Source organism: Canis lupus, chromosome 2 (assembly GCF_011100685.1).
Source record: "Canis lupus familiaris isolate Mischka breed German Shepherd chromosome 2, alternate assembly UU_Cfam_GSD_1.0, whole genome shotgun sequence".
Classification (NCBI taxonomy): domain Eukaryota; kingdom Metazoa; phylum Chordata; class Mammalia; order Carnivora; family Canidae; genus Canis; species Canis lupus.
The window spans coordinates 27,207,080-27,220,238 of record NC_049223.1 but is presented as its reverse complement, the minus strand read 5'-3'; the positions used below and the strand labels follow the sequence as shown (position 1 = coordinate 27,220,238).

The 13,159-nt window shown below is 40.1% G+C and overlaps 1 protein-coding gene across 2 annotated transcripts in view; it reads left to right on the top strand.

The window, feature by feature from the left end:
* TAF3 (TATA-box binding protein associated factor 3) overlaps nucleotides 1-13,159 on the top strand; it is a 180,414-nt gene that overhangs the window by 125,647 nt on the left and 41,608 nt on the right. For both annotated transcript variants that reach the window (XM_038530162.1, XM_038530163.1), the window contains exon 3: nucleotides 7,403-9,231. In XM_038530162.1, the coding sequence (XP_038386090.1) occupies nucleotides 7,403-9,231 (1,829 nt within the window). The remainder of the gene's footprint in view (nucleotides 1-7,402; nucleotides 9,232-13,159) is intronic.

The window sequence follows — 13,159 nt, the reverse complement described above, 5'->3', positions numbered from 1 at the left end:
ATGAGTGGTTTTCAAACCTCTGTTTATGTCTCATTTGCCAGCTCTCAGCCACTGGCCAAAGCACATATGCTCCCCCTCTTGATGAGGAGCCCATCAAAAAGGGATCGATGTGGAGAGGGGAAGAATTTATCTTCTGTTTTTATACTGTAACTCATTTATTACACACTTTGCTGGATTCTTCACATACTTTTATTGTTACTTACAAGCCAAAGAGGTAGTACTTTGTGTCAACCCTAATTGGCGCAAAAGGAAATTGAAGTTCAGAAAGATGAAGCAACTCCATAGCCAGTAACTAGCAAAGGCAGGTCACACGTGTCTGAACGATTGCAAAGTTTTTATTCTGTCTCTGTTTGCCTTCTGATAGATGAATGGTTAATTTGCCTAATTTGTTTGGTCCTGGGTAGAAAAAAACAGCAGTAAGATTAGTTTCATCAATGTAGGAACGAAAAAAACTGCCACACATTGTCTTGGAAAAGAAACTTGTCACTATTATAACATAGTGTGCATAGTCTTACTAGTATAGTGAGTTCAAGAAAATCAGGGCAGCAGTGATTTGCAAATTTGTGGTGCTTGATCTGCATGAAGGGCCTACATCCTCGGTATGGAATCTCAGTTATAATAGAATTTATTTCAGAGGACTTAAAGGAAGTTGATTAAAATATTAGAGATATTGACGTTGTCTGGAGAGATCTTGTATTTATTTCTTTTAAAAAAAAAAATCCACAATATTACCATAGCTAGGCCCTATTATGCTATTGTAATCATAGTTGAACCAAGAAGGGTGATTAACGATAGCAATTTATTGTACCTGAGGAGGAGAGAAAATAGGAGATGTTGTCGTTATCATAAATCATATCATAAATAACGAAAAAGAAGCACTCAGAATGCTTGTGTGGTGTCAGCAGCCAGCCCCTTCAGGCCCGTTAGCCCAGGATGTAGCCATAGAAACCCCAAAGTCATATTGTTATCTTAGTCTTGCTGCAGTTATGTGATACAACAGCATTAACATATAGATTAGGCCATTTATAATACTAGGTGTCATTTCAGGTTGGCTTGCTTATATAGCATTTTAGTTTTTTATTGTGCAGAATGTTAGAGAAATAGTGCTTTTTTACAGGTCAGTGTGTGTATAAGTATTTATAACACATCATCTTCACTCTGCTATTAATTTATTGTGTTATTGATTGATCGTACCATATGAATTGTCACTGCCTAATTGTCTTGTCTTTGCTAGTAATTTCTGTTTGTTTGTTGTTGTTTTTTTTTGTCAATAGGTTTATTTAAAAAATACCTACCCACTTACACACACTGAGTTGTGTTTTAAGGGCCTAATTTCTGTTACATTATAGACAGCACAATTTGAAAAATATTTTATGTGGGGATGTGGATGGGATTTTAGAAAAATTTTTTAGCCTCATTTGGAACCACAAATAAAATGTCGCTATGGATTGTTTTTGTATCACTGCTCTTCTTGCCTTTCCCAGGCATCCAATGTCTACCCACCATTTTCCAGTGACCCCAGACCCTGCTCACAACAGGCTCCTACCCGAACCTTACCCCCTGGCAGTACTTGTGTTCTAAACCTTCTTCGTCCCCAGTGTTCCATCAGGTTACTTCAGTTATGTCCCATTTTCTCAGTCTCCTTACCTCAAAAAGTAGAAGAGAGTTGTTCATTTGTTAGCTTTACAGCCTTAAAAATATTTTGGTGGCAACATTTTGAAAGACACTGCCTTTATCCGAGGCATAAATGAAGTGGTCAGAATGCCAAGCACTATTGCATGTAGTCCATGAAATGTGTAGAGGCAGAAATAGCTCTGTCCTGTCCTGTAGATCATCCCACATGTACCATCGACTGCATGTAGAGATGGCCCCAATAAAAAGATCCTCAACTCTTAGAAGTAGGTGGTCAGATGTTATTACTGAGGTTTTGCAGATGAGAAAACTTAGATGTAGGAGAACTCAGCAAGCTGTGTGAGGTAGACTCATGGCACCTGGTAACAGATGGTACACGTGGTTTTGGTCTTAACACCCCCCCCCCCCACCCTGCCCCTGGCCATGTCCTCATATCCCCGGCTGTGGCTGTGTGTATCTTGTACCAATCCCTGCCATGGCGCTTGAGCTGATGGACACAAAATGTGGTTGATTCTTAAGGATGAGAAATCATGTCCTTTTTTACTTCATATAGGATTGAACAGAGTACTTGCCACAGGGGTCTTCAGAAGACATCCAGTAGATGAGTGAGTGAATGAATAATAGCAAGAGTGAGTCCCTTCGAAGAACTGGCGACAATAAATAGCCACAATATCCAGATAGACAGCAAGGGGTTTTTTGAAAAAATATGCATTCTAAATGAATCCTTTCATATTTGTTAATAAAAGAGGAATCTATTATAAAAACAGGATGTGTAAACTAATAAGAGAATAAGTTAAGTTTCTGTCGTAATTGCTAGAAATTTTTGCATGTATATTTCTAAGAAAAATCACAAGAAATCTGATTTTAAATACATTTAACTTTTGGTGAAATACATGCAGATAGCATTTTATTGTCCGTATATGTAAAGTTTAGAAATGCAAGTATAGTTTCTGCCTATTTTGAGATCATGCCACTAAATTTTAAAGTTGCATGCATCTGTGTAGTTAATGAGATAAAAAGCTTTCAGTGCCATATGAAAACAATTTCCTTCTCCCCCCCCCCCAAAGTCCATGAGCTTTTTAGATTATAGTGTTTCTTTAAAGGCATTTATTATTCTACTTAAAAAGATATTTTGTTCTAAGTCAATATTTATAGTAGCTTAGAATTAACCCATTAAAAAGCCTTTTGGTGTGTTCAGGCCTCATTGTCTTGTTTTGTCTTTTGTTTGAGAAGTTTGGTAAAGAAGTATGTTTTTTTCATTACTCATCTGGGAAATGTAGCAAGTGTGGATTATTTATTTGTGTCATTAATGAGGGAAAATTGGAGTGGAGTTTGTAGGGACTCCCCGATCCGCATCAACATCTGTGAAAGTTTTAAAAAGATGGACATTACCACAGACCCGTCCTATTTCTGATATGCAAGTAGAAGGGAACTTGGTAGTTGTTCGCAGTCACACACTGAAGGAAAATGTTAATTGGGTGAAACTGGGTGAAGGGTATTCATGACTTCGTAGTGTTCTTACAACTTTTCTGTAAGTTTGAAATTATTTCAAATTAAAAGGTTAAAATGTAATTTTGCGATCAGATATTGACCTGGAATCATGGATTGTCTAAATGAGAAGACACCTAAGAGATCATCTCTATCTCATTCTTTTTCCACATCTTATGATAAGATACAGAATTTGCTAGCCAGTTAAGTATCTTTCAAATTGTATTTCTCACCATGGTGATAAATTTGCACTGAGTCATTCACATTATTTCTCCTCATTTCCTTTTTTTGACAAACAAGAAAGCATCCCACATATATGTGCAAAACTCTGGCAGAATGAAACGTTGCTTATTTATTAATATGACAGGGTTTCCTTAGATTGAACTATAGCATTTATATCATTTATAATTGTAGATTGAAGTATAGCATATATATATGCATATATATATGTATGTAAATTGTAGTGAATTTATATGAAGAACAGGGTTGTAGATAGCGAGCATGAGCCTTTACCAGAGACTTGACTTTTTTTTTTTTAAATAAAGGTTCCTATACTGCTTTAAGTGTGGTTCTTAATGTGTCTCTTTTCTTATTGTCATATTTTTTTTCCTAAAAGCGTGGGAGTTATAATTTATAGTATTCTTTGAAGAATGATAGTAGTAATGATCAATTACAACAGATACCACAGTTTCAAACAAGTTCTCACACACAAAGGATAGTCAAATCAAAAGTCTTATCCCTATTAACGTTAGCCAAACTTTAACACAAGTAGAATAGAAAATATCAGCTTTGTTAAGAATTCCTTAATATACCTTTAGCAGCATCAACATTAACACTTGTCCAGAAGTAGCTTCCCTTACTAAAATATCTATTATCCTTAAACAGTGTCCCTAGCAGCTCTGGACTGCTTTCATTGGAGGATAGTTATTAGGCCAGATAGAGGAGGTGATATCCACTTGACCTGCAGATGCTAACTCTGGACTTACGCTGTTATGTGGTTTTTGAGAGATTATAGTGAAGAGGGTTGGGTTGTTGTTGTTGTTTCTAATCTTCTCAAAAAGGATTGCAGAGGGCAGCCCGGGTGGCTCAGGGGTTTGGCGCCCCACTTCGGCCTAGGGCCCGATCCTGGAGACCTGGGATTGAGTTCCATGTCGGGCTCACTGCATGGAGCCTCCTTCTCCTTCTGCCTGTGTCTCTGCCTCTCTCTCTCTCTCTCTCTCTCTCTGTCTCTTGTGAATAAATAAATAAAATCTTAAAAAAAAAAAAAAAAAGGATTGCAGAGTTAACTTTATAATGTATAGCTCTGTTATTGACCAGCATTATTATTTAGTAGTTTGAATAGTGAACTCTAACTAATTGTTCTAGCTAAAAAAGCAAAAACAAACCAGACCTTTCATCTGGAGAACCTGTAACTGACTCTCTTTGTGTTGGTCCAAGGGCTTCCCTCAAAGGCCCTGTCTGGGGGACTCACCTCCTAGAGCTGATCTAGATCTAGAATTAGAAGAGTAAGATATACTTTAACATATTCTAAAGGGCCCTGCCTAAGCCAAACCTTCCTCTTCCTGCTTTGGCATCATTGGGATTTATGAACTTCTGTGAGGTAGAAGGAGGGTCTTTGGAATTTAGAAATATTACAGTAATAAGTACTCTAAAATGTTTTATTCGTTCACTTGGAGAATATCATAACACTGTCTTCTTTCTCATTTTTTCATGTTTGCCTATTAGCAGTTTGAGCAGATTTGAGGTCCATCTTGTCATTCTAATAAAGATAGGGCTGGAAAGGGCTATTCAATTTTTCTGAGTTGTGTAGATCCAGGACAGGAATCTGAAAACTCCTCTGTAAAAGACCAGATGGTAAATGTCCTAGACTTGCTTGTTGCTTATGTAACCAGAGCACAGCAGAATCCAAAGCGGGAGGGTGATCATTTCTAGTTGCTCAAAAAAAGTGTCATGGGAGCGAGAACACCTGATTGGATGCTAAGAAGAGATAGTCACCAAAGTGTGGGGGGCAGAGCGTTCCAGGCAGAGGGAGCTGCATGTGCAGAGTTGCTGAGGGGAGGCCTAGAGAAACTGTCAGTCGCGTGGCTGGAATGGCAGAGTGTTTGGGACGCAGTGCAAGGTGAGGTTAATTATGGAATCAGATGATGGAGCACCATATAGGTAGTGCTGGGGAAATTGGGTTCATTTTACATTTTAGAATACTGCTTTTCAACCTGCTGAAACAAAAAAACAAAAGCCTTTGTAGAAGCTCAGTATGTGAAATAGATCATCTTAGGGGTAACCATTCCATTTGATAGAGACTAGGGGACCCAGTCTGTACTGTGTGGTGCTCTGAAGGGGCTCCACAGAACCCTCAGGCTTCAGGGAACTCCTCTGGCAAAGTAGTGCTGTAGGGACCTATGAAACGTTCTTAGGACAGGGAATGTGATAGGCTTGGATTTGTGGTTTCAGAAGATCAGCGTAGGCAATGTGAAAGACAGGAACTGGAGGCAGAGAGACTATTTAGAAGACAGAGGAAAAGTGCTAAGGATTCAAACTAACAGTAATAGCGATGGGGAGAGTGTGCTATAGGAAAGTAGAAAACTGTGTTCACAATGTGAAAATGGAGAAACAAAGAAGTAGTCTGGAAGGATGTTTCTGACTTAGGGTTGTGAACGGGTGATAGTGTCATTCTCAAGTCCTGCTAACAGTCCTTATGTCCAAATTTGTCTTGTGCTGGTCATCTTTACCTGTTCACCCAACTCTGTGTCTAGGGCTTGAGCTGATTAATAGTCATCTTCCTTCTCTGCTTATTTCTCTTAATGACTGCATGCTCACTCACCAGGACTCAGAGCCTTGAGATGGTGCTTGACTCTTTCCTCCATTCTTAGACCTAATCATTTATTAGATTCCATTCATTCTGTGTTCAAAAATGTCATCTACCTCTATTGCTTCCTGTTGTTACCACTATTCTAGTTCAGACCCGGTTGTAACTTACCTACATCAATTCAGTGACCCCTAACTTGTCACCTCTCCATTATTAGGTTACCTCCCATTTGTCATGTATGTTCTTGCCAGAATAATTTGCTAACATATACCCTGTGATTTTTCTTCCTTGTCTAAAAATCTTCACCAGGTCCAAACTACCAGTAGAACAAAGATCTACTTTGTTTTTTTTTTCTGGAATTCAAAGCTTCTAAGATCTGGATGCCACCTTAGTAAGCTTACTTTGTACTACTCCCCATCTTGCATCCTACTTGCCAGATGAATTAATCCCTGGCTCCCTGTGTTCCACCTCCATCTCTTAGGCATCTATTCCCTCTCCCTATACATCACCATTCCTAGTCTCTAAATATCTAAAGCACTTACCTAATAAGTAAAAATCTTCCTTAGATCTTTAATATCACAGTAATCTGTTTCTGCTTTGAACTGCTGTAGCTCTTTATCTGTCTTATAGTACAAACCACTTTCTATGTGCAATCCACATTTTGTCCCTGTGCTAAACTGTAATATGCTTAGTTAATATGTGTAGAAAGAAAGAAAGTGATCTTAAAGCAACTTACTCAAGTAGGCAGGGCAAGTAACATTAGCCTCTTTTGAAAGGTCATGAAACAGGCTGAAGGAGTTAAGAGATTGCCTACAGCCTGTTGCTCTGTGGTGCCAGAATGCTAGCAGAAACACTCTCTCTCTAATGCCCAAGCCAGTATGTATGCCATTGCACCATGCTGTCTCTGAAAGTGGCCAACATCAAGCAAACAAAACAGAAGACATAACAGCTTATGAATCATATCCAGGTTGGATGCTTGCATTTTCTAAACTCCCAAGAATCAACATTTGTTATAAGAGTCCTTAAAAAAACTATGCTTTTTTTGTCATTTCTGAGGATAGTAGTCATAAAATAACCCATCTCCTGATCTTTAGAAGTATGTATGTGGTGGCAGGGGGCAGGGGTGCACATGTATGCACACCTGTACACAAGAAGAAGAAGGAAGAGAAAGACCATATTTAGTCAGGTTAGGAATACAGTTAAGGAAGCAAACAGGAACTACTTAGCAAACTCCAGATCTTGAAAGTAGGCCAAATCACTTGAAAAGAAAATAATCAGTCTGGATATCCAGTCACCACTCTTCAAAGAGCGATGATGTGCAAGTTTAGAAGATCCTTGAAGATTTACCACTTTACTACTCTCTAAACACTATGAATAATTCCCTTTCTTGCCTAGGAATCATATTTTAAACATCATTTTTATTTGTTAGGGTTTTCTAAATATTCCACTAATACCTCTTTTCTTTTCCTTTACCAGAAGAAGAAGAAGAGCAGGTGCCCACTGATGGTGGTACGTCAGCAGAAGCCATGCAAGTTCCCTTGGAGGAGGAGGATGAATTGGAAGAGGAGGAAATTATTAATGATGAGAATTTCTTGGGTAAGAGACCGTTGGATAGTCCCGAAGCTGAAGAAATGCCTGCCATCAAGCGACCACGGCTATTAAGCACTAAAGGGGACACGCTGGATATAGTAGTATTGGAAGCTCGAGAACCCCTCAGCTCAATAAATACCCAAAAGATTCCTCCAATGCTCTCTCCAGTCCACGTACAGGACAGTACAGACCTAGCACCACCATCACCAGAGCCACCAATGTTGGCTCCAGTTGCAAAATCACAAATGCCAATCACAAAACCATTAGAAACAAAGTCATTTACGCCTAAAACAAAGACTAAAAGTAGTTCCCCAGGACAGAAGACTAAATCGCCTAAAACTACCCAGTCACCAGCAATGGTCGGAAGTCCTATTCGGTCACCAAAAACTATATCCAAAGAGAAGAAATCTCCCGGACGCTCTAAGAGCCCCAAGAGCCCCAAGAGTCCCAAGGTTATGACTCATATTCCCCAAGCACCTGTCAGACCTGAAACACCAAATAGGACTCCTTCAGCTACGATAAGTGAAAAACTCAATAAAGAGACCATTCAGGTAAAACAAATACAGACCCCTCCAGATGCTGGGAAACTCAACAATGAGAATCAGCCGAAGAAGGCCATTGTGACAGATAAGACGATCGATGACTCTATCAATGCTGTGATTGCACGGGCTTGTGCTGAACGAGAGCCAGACCCTTTCGAGTTTTCTTCTGGATCAGAATCAGAAGGAGACCTCTTTACCAGCCCTAAGAGAATTTCAGGTTCAGAATGTACTACTCCAAAAGCCTCCACATCCTCCAACAATTTCACTAAGTCAGGATCCACTCCTCTGCCTCTTTCGGGTGGAACTTCAAGTTCCGACAACTCATGGACAATGGACGCATCCATTGATGAGGTCGTGCGTAAAGCAAAAATGGGAGCCCCTCCAGCCGTGCCTCCCGGCTTTCCCTACATCTCTTCTCCTTCGGTGTCTCCTCCCACCCCAGAACCTCTGCACAAGGTGTACGAGGAAAAAACCAAACTGCCCTCATCCGTGGAAGTCAAAAAGAAGTTGAAAAAGGAACTGAAGACCAAAATGAAGAAGAAGGAGAAGCAGAGAGATAAGGAAAGGGAAAGGGACAAAAGCAAGGAGAAGAGTAAAGAGAAAGACAAAGTGAAAGAAAAAGAGAAGGAGAAGGAGAGCACCAAGGAAACCAAGTACCCCTGGAGGGAATTTCTTAAAGACGAAGAGCCAGATCCCTATAAGTTTAAAATAAAAGAATTTGAAGATGTTGATCCAAAAGTGAGGTTGAAAGACGGCATGGTGAGAAAGGAGAGAGAGAAGCATAAAGATAAGAAGAAAGACCGAGACAAAGGCAGAAGGGATAAAGAGAAGAGAGAGCGGGAGAAGGCTAAGGAGAAGGGGCGGGAGGAGAGGCCCCGAGCGGCACCGGCGCCCCTGGTGCTGCCCCCGAAGGACGCGCCGCTGCCCCTGTTCAGCCCCGCTGCCACCGCCAGGGTCCCCGCTACCCTGCCCGCCTTGTCCTCAGTGCTCCCTGACAAACTGTTTGAAGACAAGGAGAAGCCCAAGGAGAAGGAAAGGAAAAAGGACAAAAAGGAAAAGAAGAAAAAGAAAGAGAAAGAGAAGGAGAAGGAGAAAAAAGACAAGGAGAGGGAGAGAGAGAAGAGGGAGAGAGAGAAGAGAGAAAAGGAGAAGGAGAAGCACAGGCATGAAAAAGTAAGCATCCGGCCTTGGCCGGCTCGGTCCAGAAACAGTCCCGCTGAGAGAGGCAGGTAGACGAAGGCCACGGTGGTGTCCGTGTTCTGGCTGTGCACTGCCCTCCAGTGAACCAGAGGGCGAATCATGTGCTTGTGAGATTTCATGTTAATTCTTAAGACCCCTAAACTTGTAACCAAGCCCCTCTGTGCTGAAAATGTTACAGATTCATAGCCCAAGAGGGAGCTAATCAAAGACTATAAGCCCTCTCGTAAACAGACTAATCTCTGGCAGTTACAAAAAAAAAAATCCATCATCTTCACCTGTAAATAATATTTTTATAATTATCAAGTGTAGCATACACTGCTTTGTACCCAAATATCAGGTACCCAAAAAAAGACAGCATCCATTTGACAGAGGGCAGTGTTTTCAGAGGACAGAGCTAGGCCCATGGAGTCCCTCCTGAAGGAGGGTGAGCTGGGTTGGCAAGTGTTTGGGGTTATGACTGTCTACTACTTTCTGTAGCATCTCTTGTCCTCCTCTTTTCTGCTTTTATAAGATTAGGACATGTTTCCGAGTATCTAGGCTGATCGGGCAGCCTGGCTGGTGAGCAGAGAATAATTCCAGGTATTTTACAACATAAGTAAGTCAGTCTTTCATAGAGTACAGCCAAGGAGACTGATGCATATCCTGCAGGTCTGTAGAAACTGAGACCTCAAGCCATTGGACCCAGGATGTGACCTCTGCTTTTATAGTTTTGCTCTTCAGTCCATGGTTCCTTGGATTACAGTGGTTGGTTGGTCTGAAAATTTCTTTTAAATTTTCTTAAAAAGTCTAACTATTCACGGTGTCTCACACAAATTCTCAGAAACCCTTTCCCTGCCTCTTGAAAAGCAGTCTTCTTGGAGGTTGGCCAGAAAGAATACATAGTAATTTTTTCCACATAATAAACTAAGATGTATTTAACACACAGCAGATCTATTACCAGCATTTTTGCAATATTTCAAAATTCATACTTACCTAGAAAAGTTAGTTTAGCTGACAAGCACTAATGGCAGCTCTCACATCTTTCTGCCTACCTTTATGCTTTTTCTGTCCCCCTTGGCTATTCCAAAATATGAAGAAGTAGAATGGAAATCCTGATACTAAAAACTGAACATCAAGTTAACAAGACACAGAAATCCAACTCTTGTTTCCATTTTCAAAATCATCTTATCATTCTGATATTTTCATGTGGCACCTGGCACTTGCACGTACCTTATTTTCTCCTTCTAACATACCTGTGCCTGATGTCCAGCAGGTATCGTTACCAATATTTGTGGACAAGAAAGTAAGTCTGAGGGGGTGACTTGTCCAAGATCAAGGTCACACAACCAGCAAAAGCCAGGTCACTGACACAGAGATATTTTCTTCATGGTCTCGAAATGTTTATTGCTGGAGATCTTGCCCAGCAGCAGTTATCACTTACCTGTCATGTACCTAGCACCTTGGCAGCTGAGCCCTCAGTAGATCAAACAGGGTACTGTTGCTTTCATCACCATCTTAACTTTGGAAAGTCAATGGAGTTGTTTCAACGGCCATTATGACTTTGAGTAAAGCCCATCAGATTAGGTTTGTAACAGCAATCCTTGCCTTTCCACCTGACTTTGGGAAAGAAAAGTCCCTCAGACTAACTTGGTTGGAGGTAAAGGCTCAGTTACAAGTTTGCTAGACTTTACCTAACAGAAGAAAACAAGTCCTTGTATCACATTTGATGGGTTAAGGCTCAGATGAATGACAAAAGATAAAAATTTATAAAAGTTGGCTATCATATAAGGCTTTCAAAATAATAAATAGTCTTGTCTCTAGAGTTAAACCTGAGTTCACAGCTTGACATTTTTAGCTGTATGACACTGGGCAAGTTACTTTTATAATAAATGAGAGTACATCTGAGATGTGCTCAGTACTGTATCTGGCACATACGTAAGTAAATGCCCAGTCAGTGTGGATCATACTGAAGATGGAGGCAACTAATATTATTTCATTTTTGAATCAACCCATAAAATATAGTAACATGTTTGCTACTTCACTGGACCAGACTAGCTAACTTACATTTGATGGGCCGGGGGGGAAGGGGGCGTCAGCTGTGCTTAGCACTGTTGAAAAATGATCTCTCCTTCCCTGGCATCCTTTTAAAGTTTAGCTCTTGATGGAGGTAGGAGAGGATAAAGGCCAGGGCAGCCCATGCAGATGCCACTGACAAGGTGCAGAAATTGAGACATGAACGTAAACCTTGACTTCTCCTTTTTCAACTCTACATGTTCCTCCCCGAGCATCAAGACATACAAGTAAATGAAAGTATACATAGCATTGAAGAATTCCTTTACATATCCGCAGATCAAAATAAGGCACATTTTAGCTGCCCTGAGAAAATGTCTTTTGTCACAAAAATGAGGGCCACAGTGTCGTCCTTCCTTCCCATCCTGACCAGCTCACAAGAGCAACTCACAGATGTTGACCCAGATCAGCAAGCAAGGGCATTGTTTTAATAAAAGAAAAACATCTCCCCGTATTTATTTAACCTGCCTATAAAGTTTTTACCAGCCACATCCACATTATCAACACAAAAACCAGTAAAGGTACCATTAATTAGATGGAGATCTGCATGGTAAGTTGAAGGAGGCATGGGCTCTGGAATCCAGCAAATCTGACTTAAGATCCAGGGCATGTTTTGTAGTTTCTTTACTCCTTAGGTGCTCCATCTTTAAAGCAGGGATGTGGTGACATTCAATGAAAGGCAGCAAAAAAAAAAAAGAAAAAAAAAAAAAAGAAGAAAGGCAGCAAAACACTAATTCTTAATATTTATTGAGTAATTACTACATGCTAAACATCATGCAAGCACTACATGTAAGTTTAACTTCTTACCACAATTCTATAAGGTAGATACCATAATCATTATCACCTTAAGATGAGAAATTGAGGCTTGGAGAGATTAATAAGGTGGCCGGTGGCCCATGATCATACACCTCAGAAGTGATAGAACATGAGCCACCATGTCAACCCAGGCTGTCAGATGCTATATAATTGATGTTCTTAACCACTACGCTTTCCTACATTAAATTAAAAATGGATTAATTGAAATTATGTAAGGCACCTGGCTCAGTGGTGCATCATCAGGAGAAAAAATTGTTTTTCTAGTAGTGGTAATAATCCACAGTGTAATGATTCATGCACAATTTGTGTTCCTCATGTGCAGTAATATACACTAGTCAAGGTTAGGAGTCTGATCTTTCAGCTCTTTAAAATAGAACCAAACTAACTTTTTATGGAAAACATATCAAGAGCAATTATGCTGTGCAGTCACAAGCATAACATGATAGCTTCGGCAGTGATAAACCTGATGGTATATTTCAGAGCAGTTAAAATTCTCTGTTTGTGCTTGTGTCAGTGTGTGTACCACATGACTTGGATTTTTGAAGTTTAGAGGAATGTTACAGGACTACTTTAGTTCAAATTGACTTTTGGTATTTTTAAGTGTTTTTTAGAAGGAGGATTACTGTGAAAAAATTAAATAAAATATCTCATTTGTTACTGGAACTGAACAGTTGTCCATATAACCTGATACAGAATGTAAACCAAAATCCACCTGTCAAATTTGAAAATATGTTTTTATGCCCTTGATCTGAGAAGGCACAGTAGAATGTCATCCAAACAATGATGATGTCACAACCTGCAGATAAATAGGCCCAGTGCTGGCCCACCGAAGATCATGGGCTTTGCCAGTCAGACCTACTTAACTATGAATTCTGGCTCTACCACTTATTAGTTATTCACCAGCCTCTTCAAACCTCTCTGACCCTCTGCTCCCTTCCCTCTGTCTCCTTCCCAGTCAATACCAAGAAGAGATGGCATCATCATAAAGTATAACCTCTGCTTAGAAATGAGTTTCATACCTTCTCCAAGAATATTT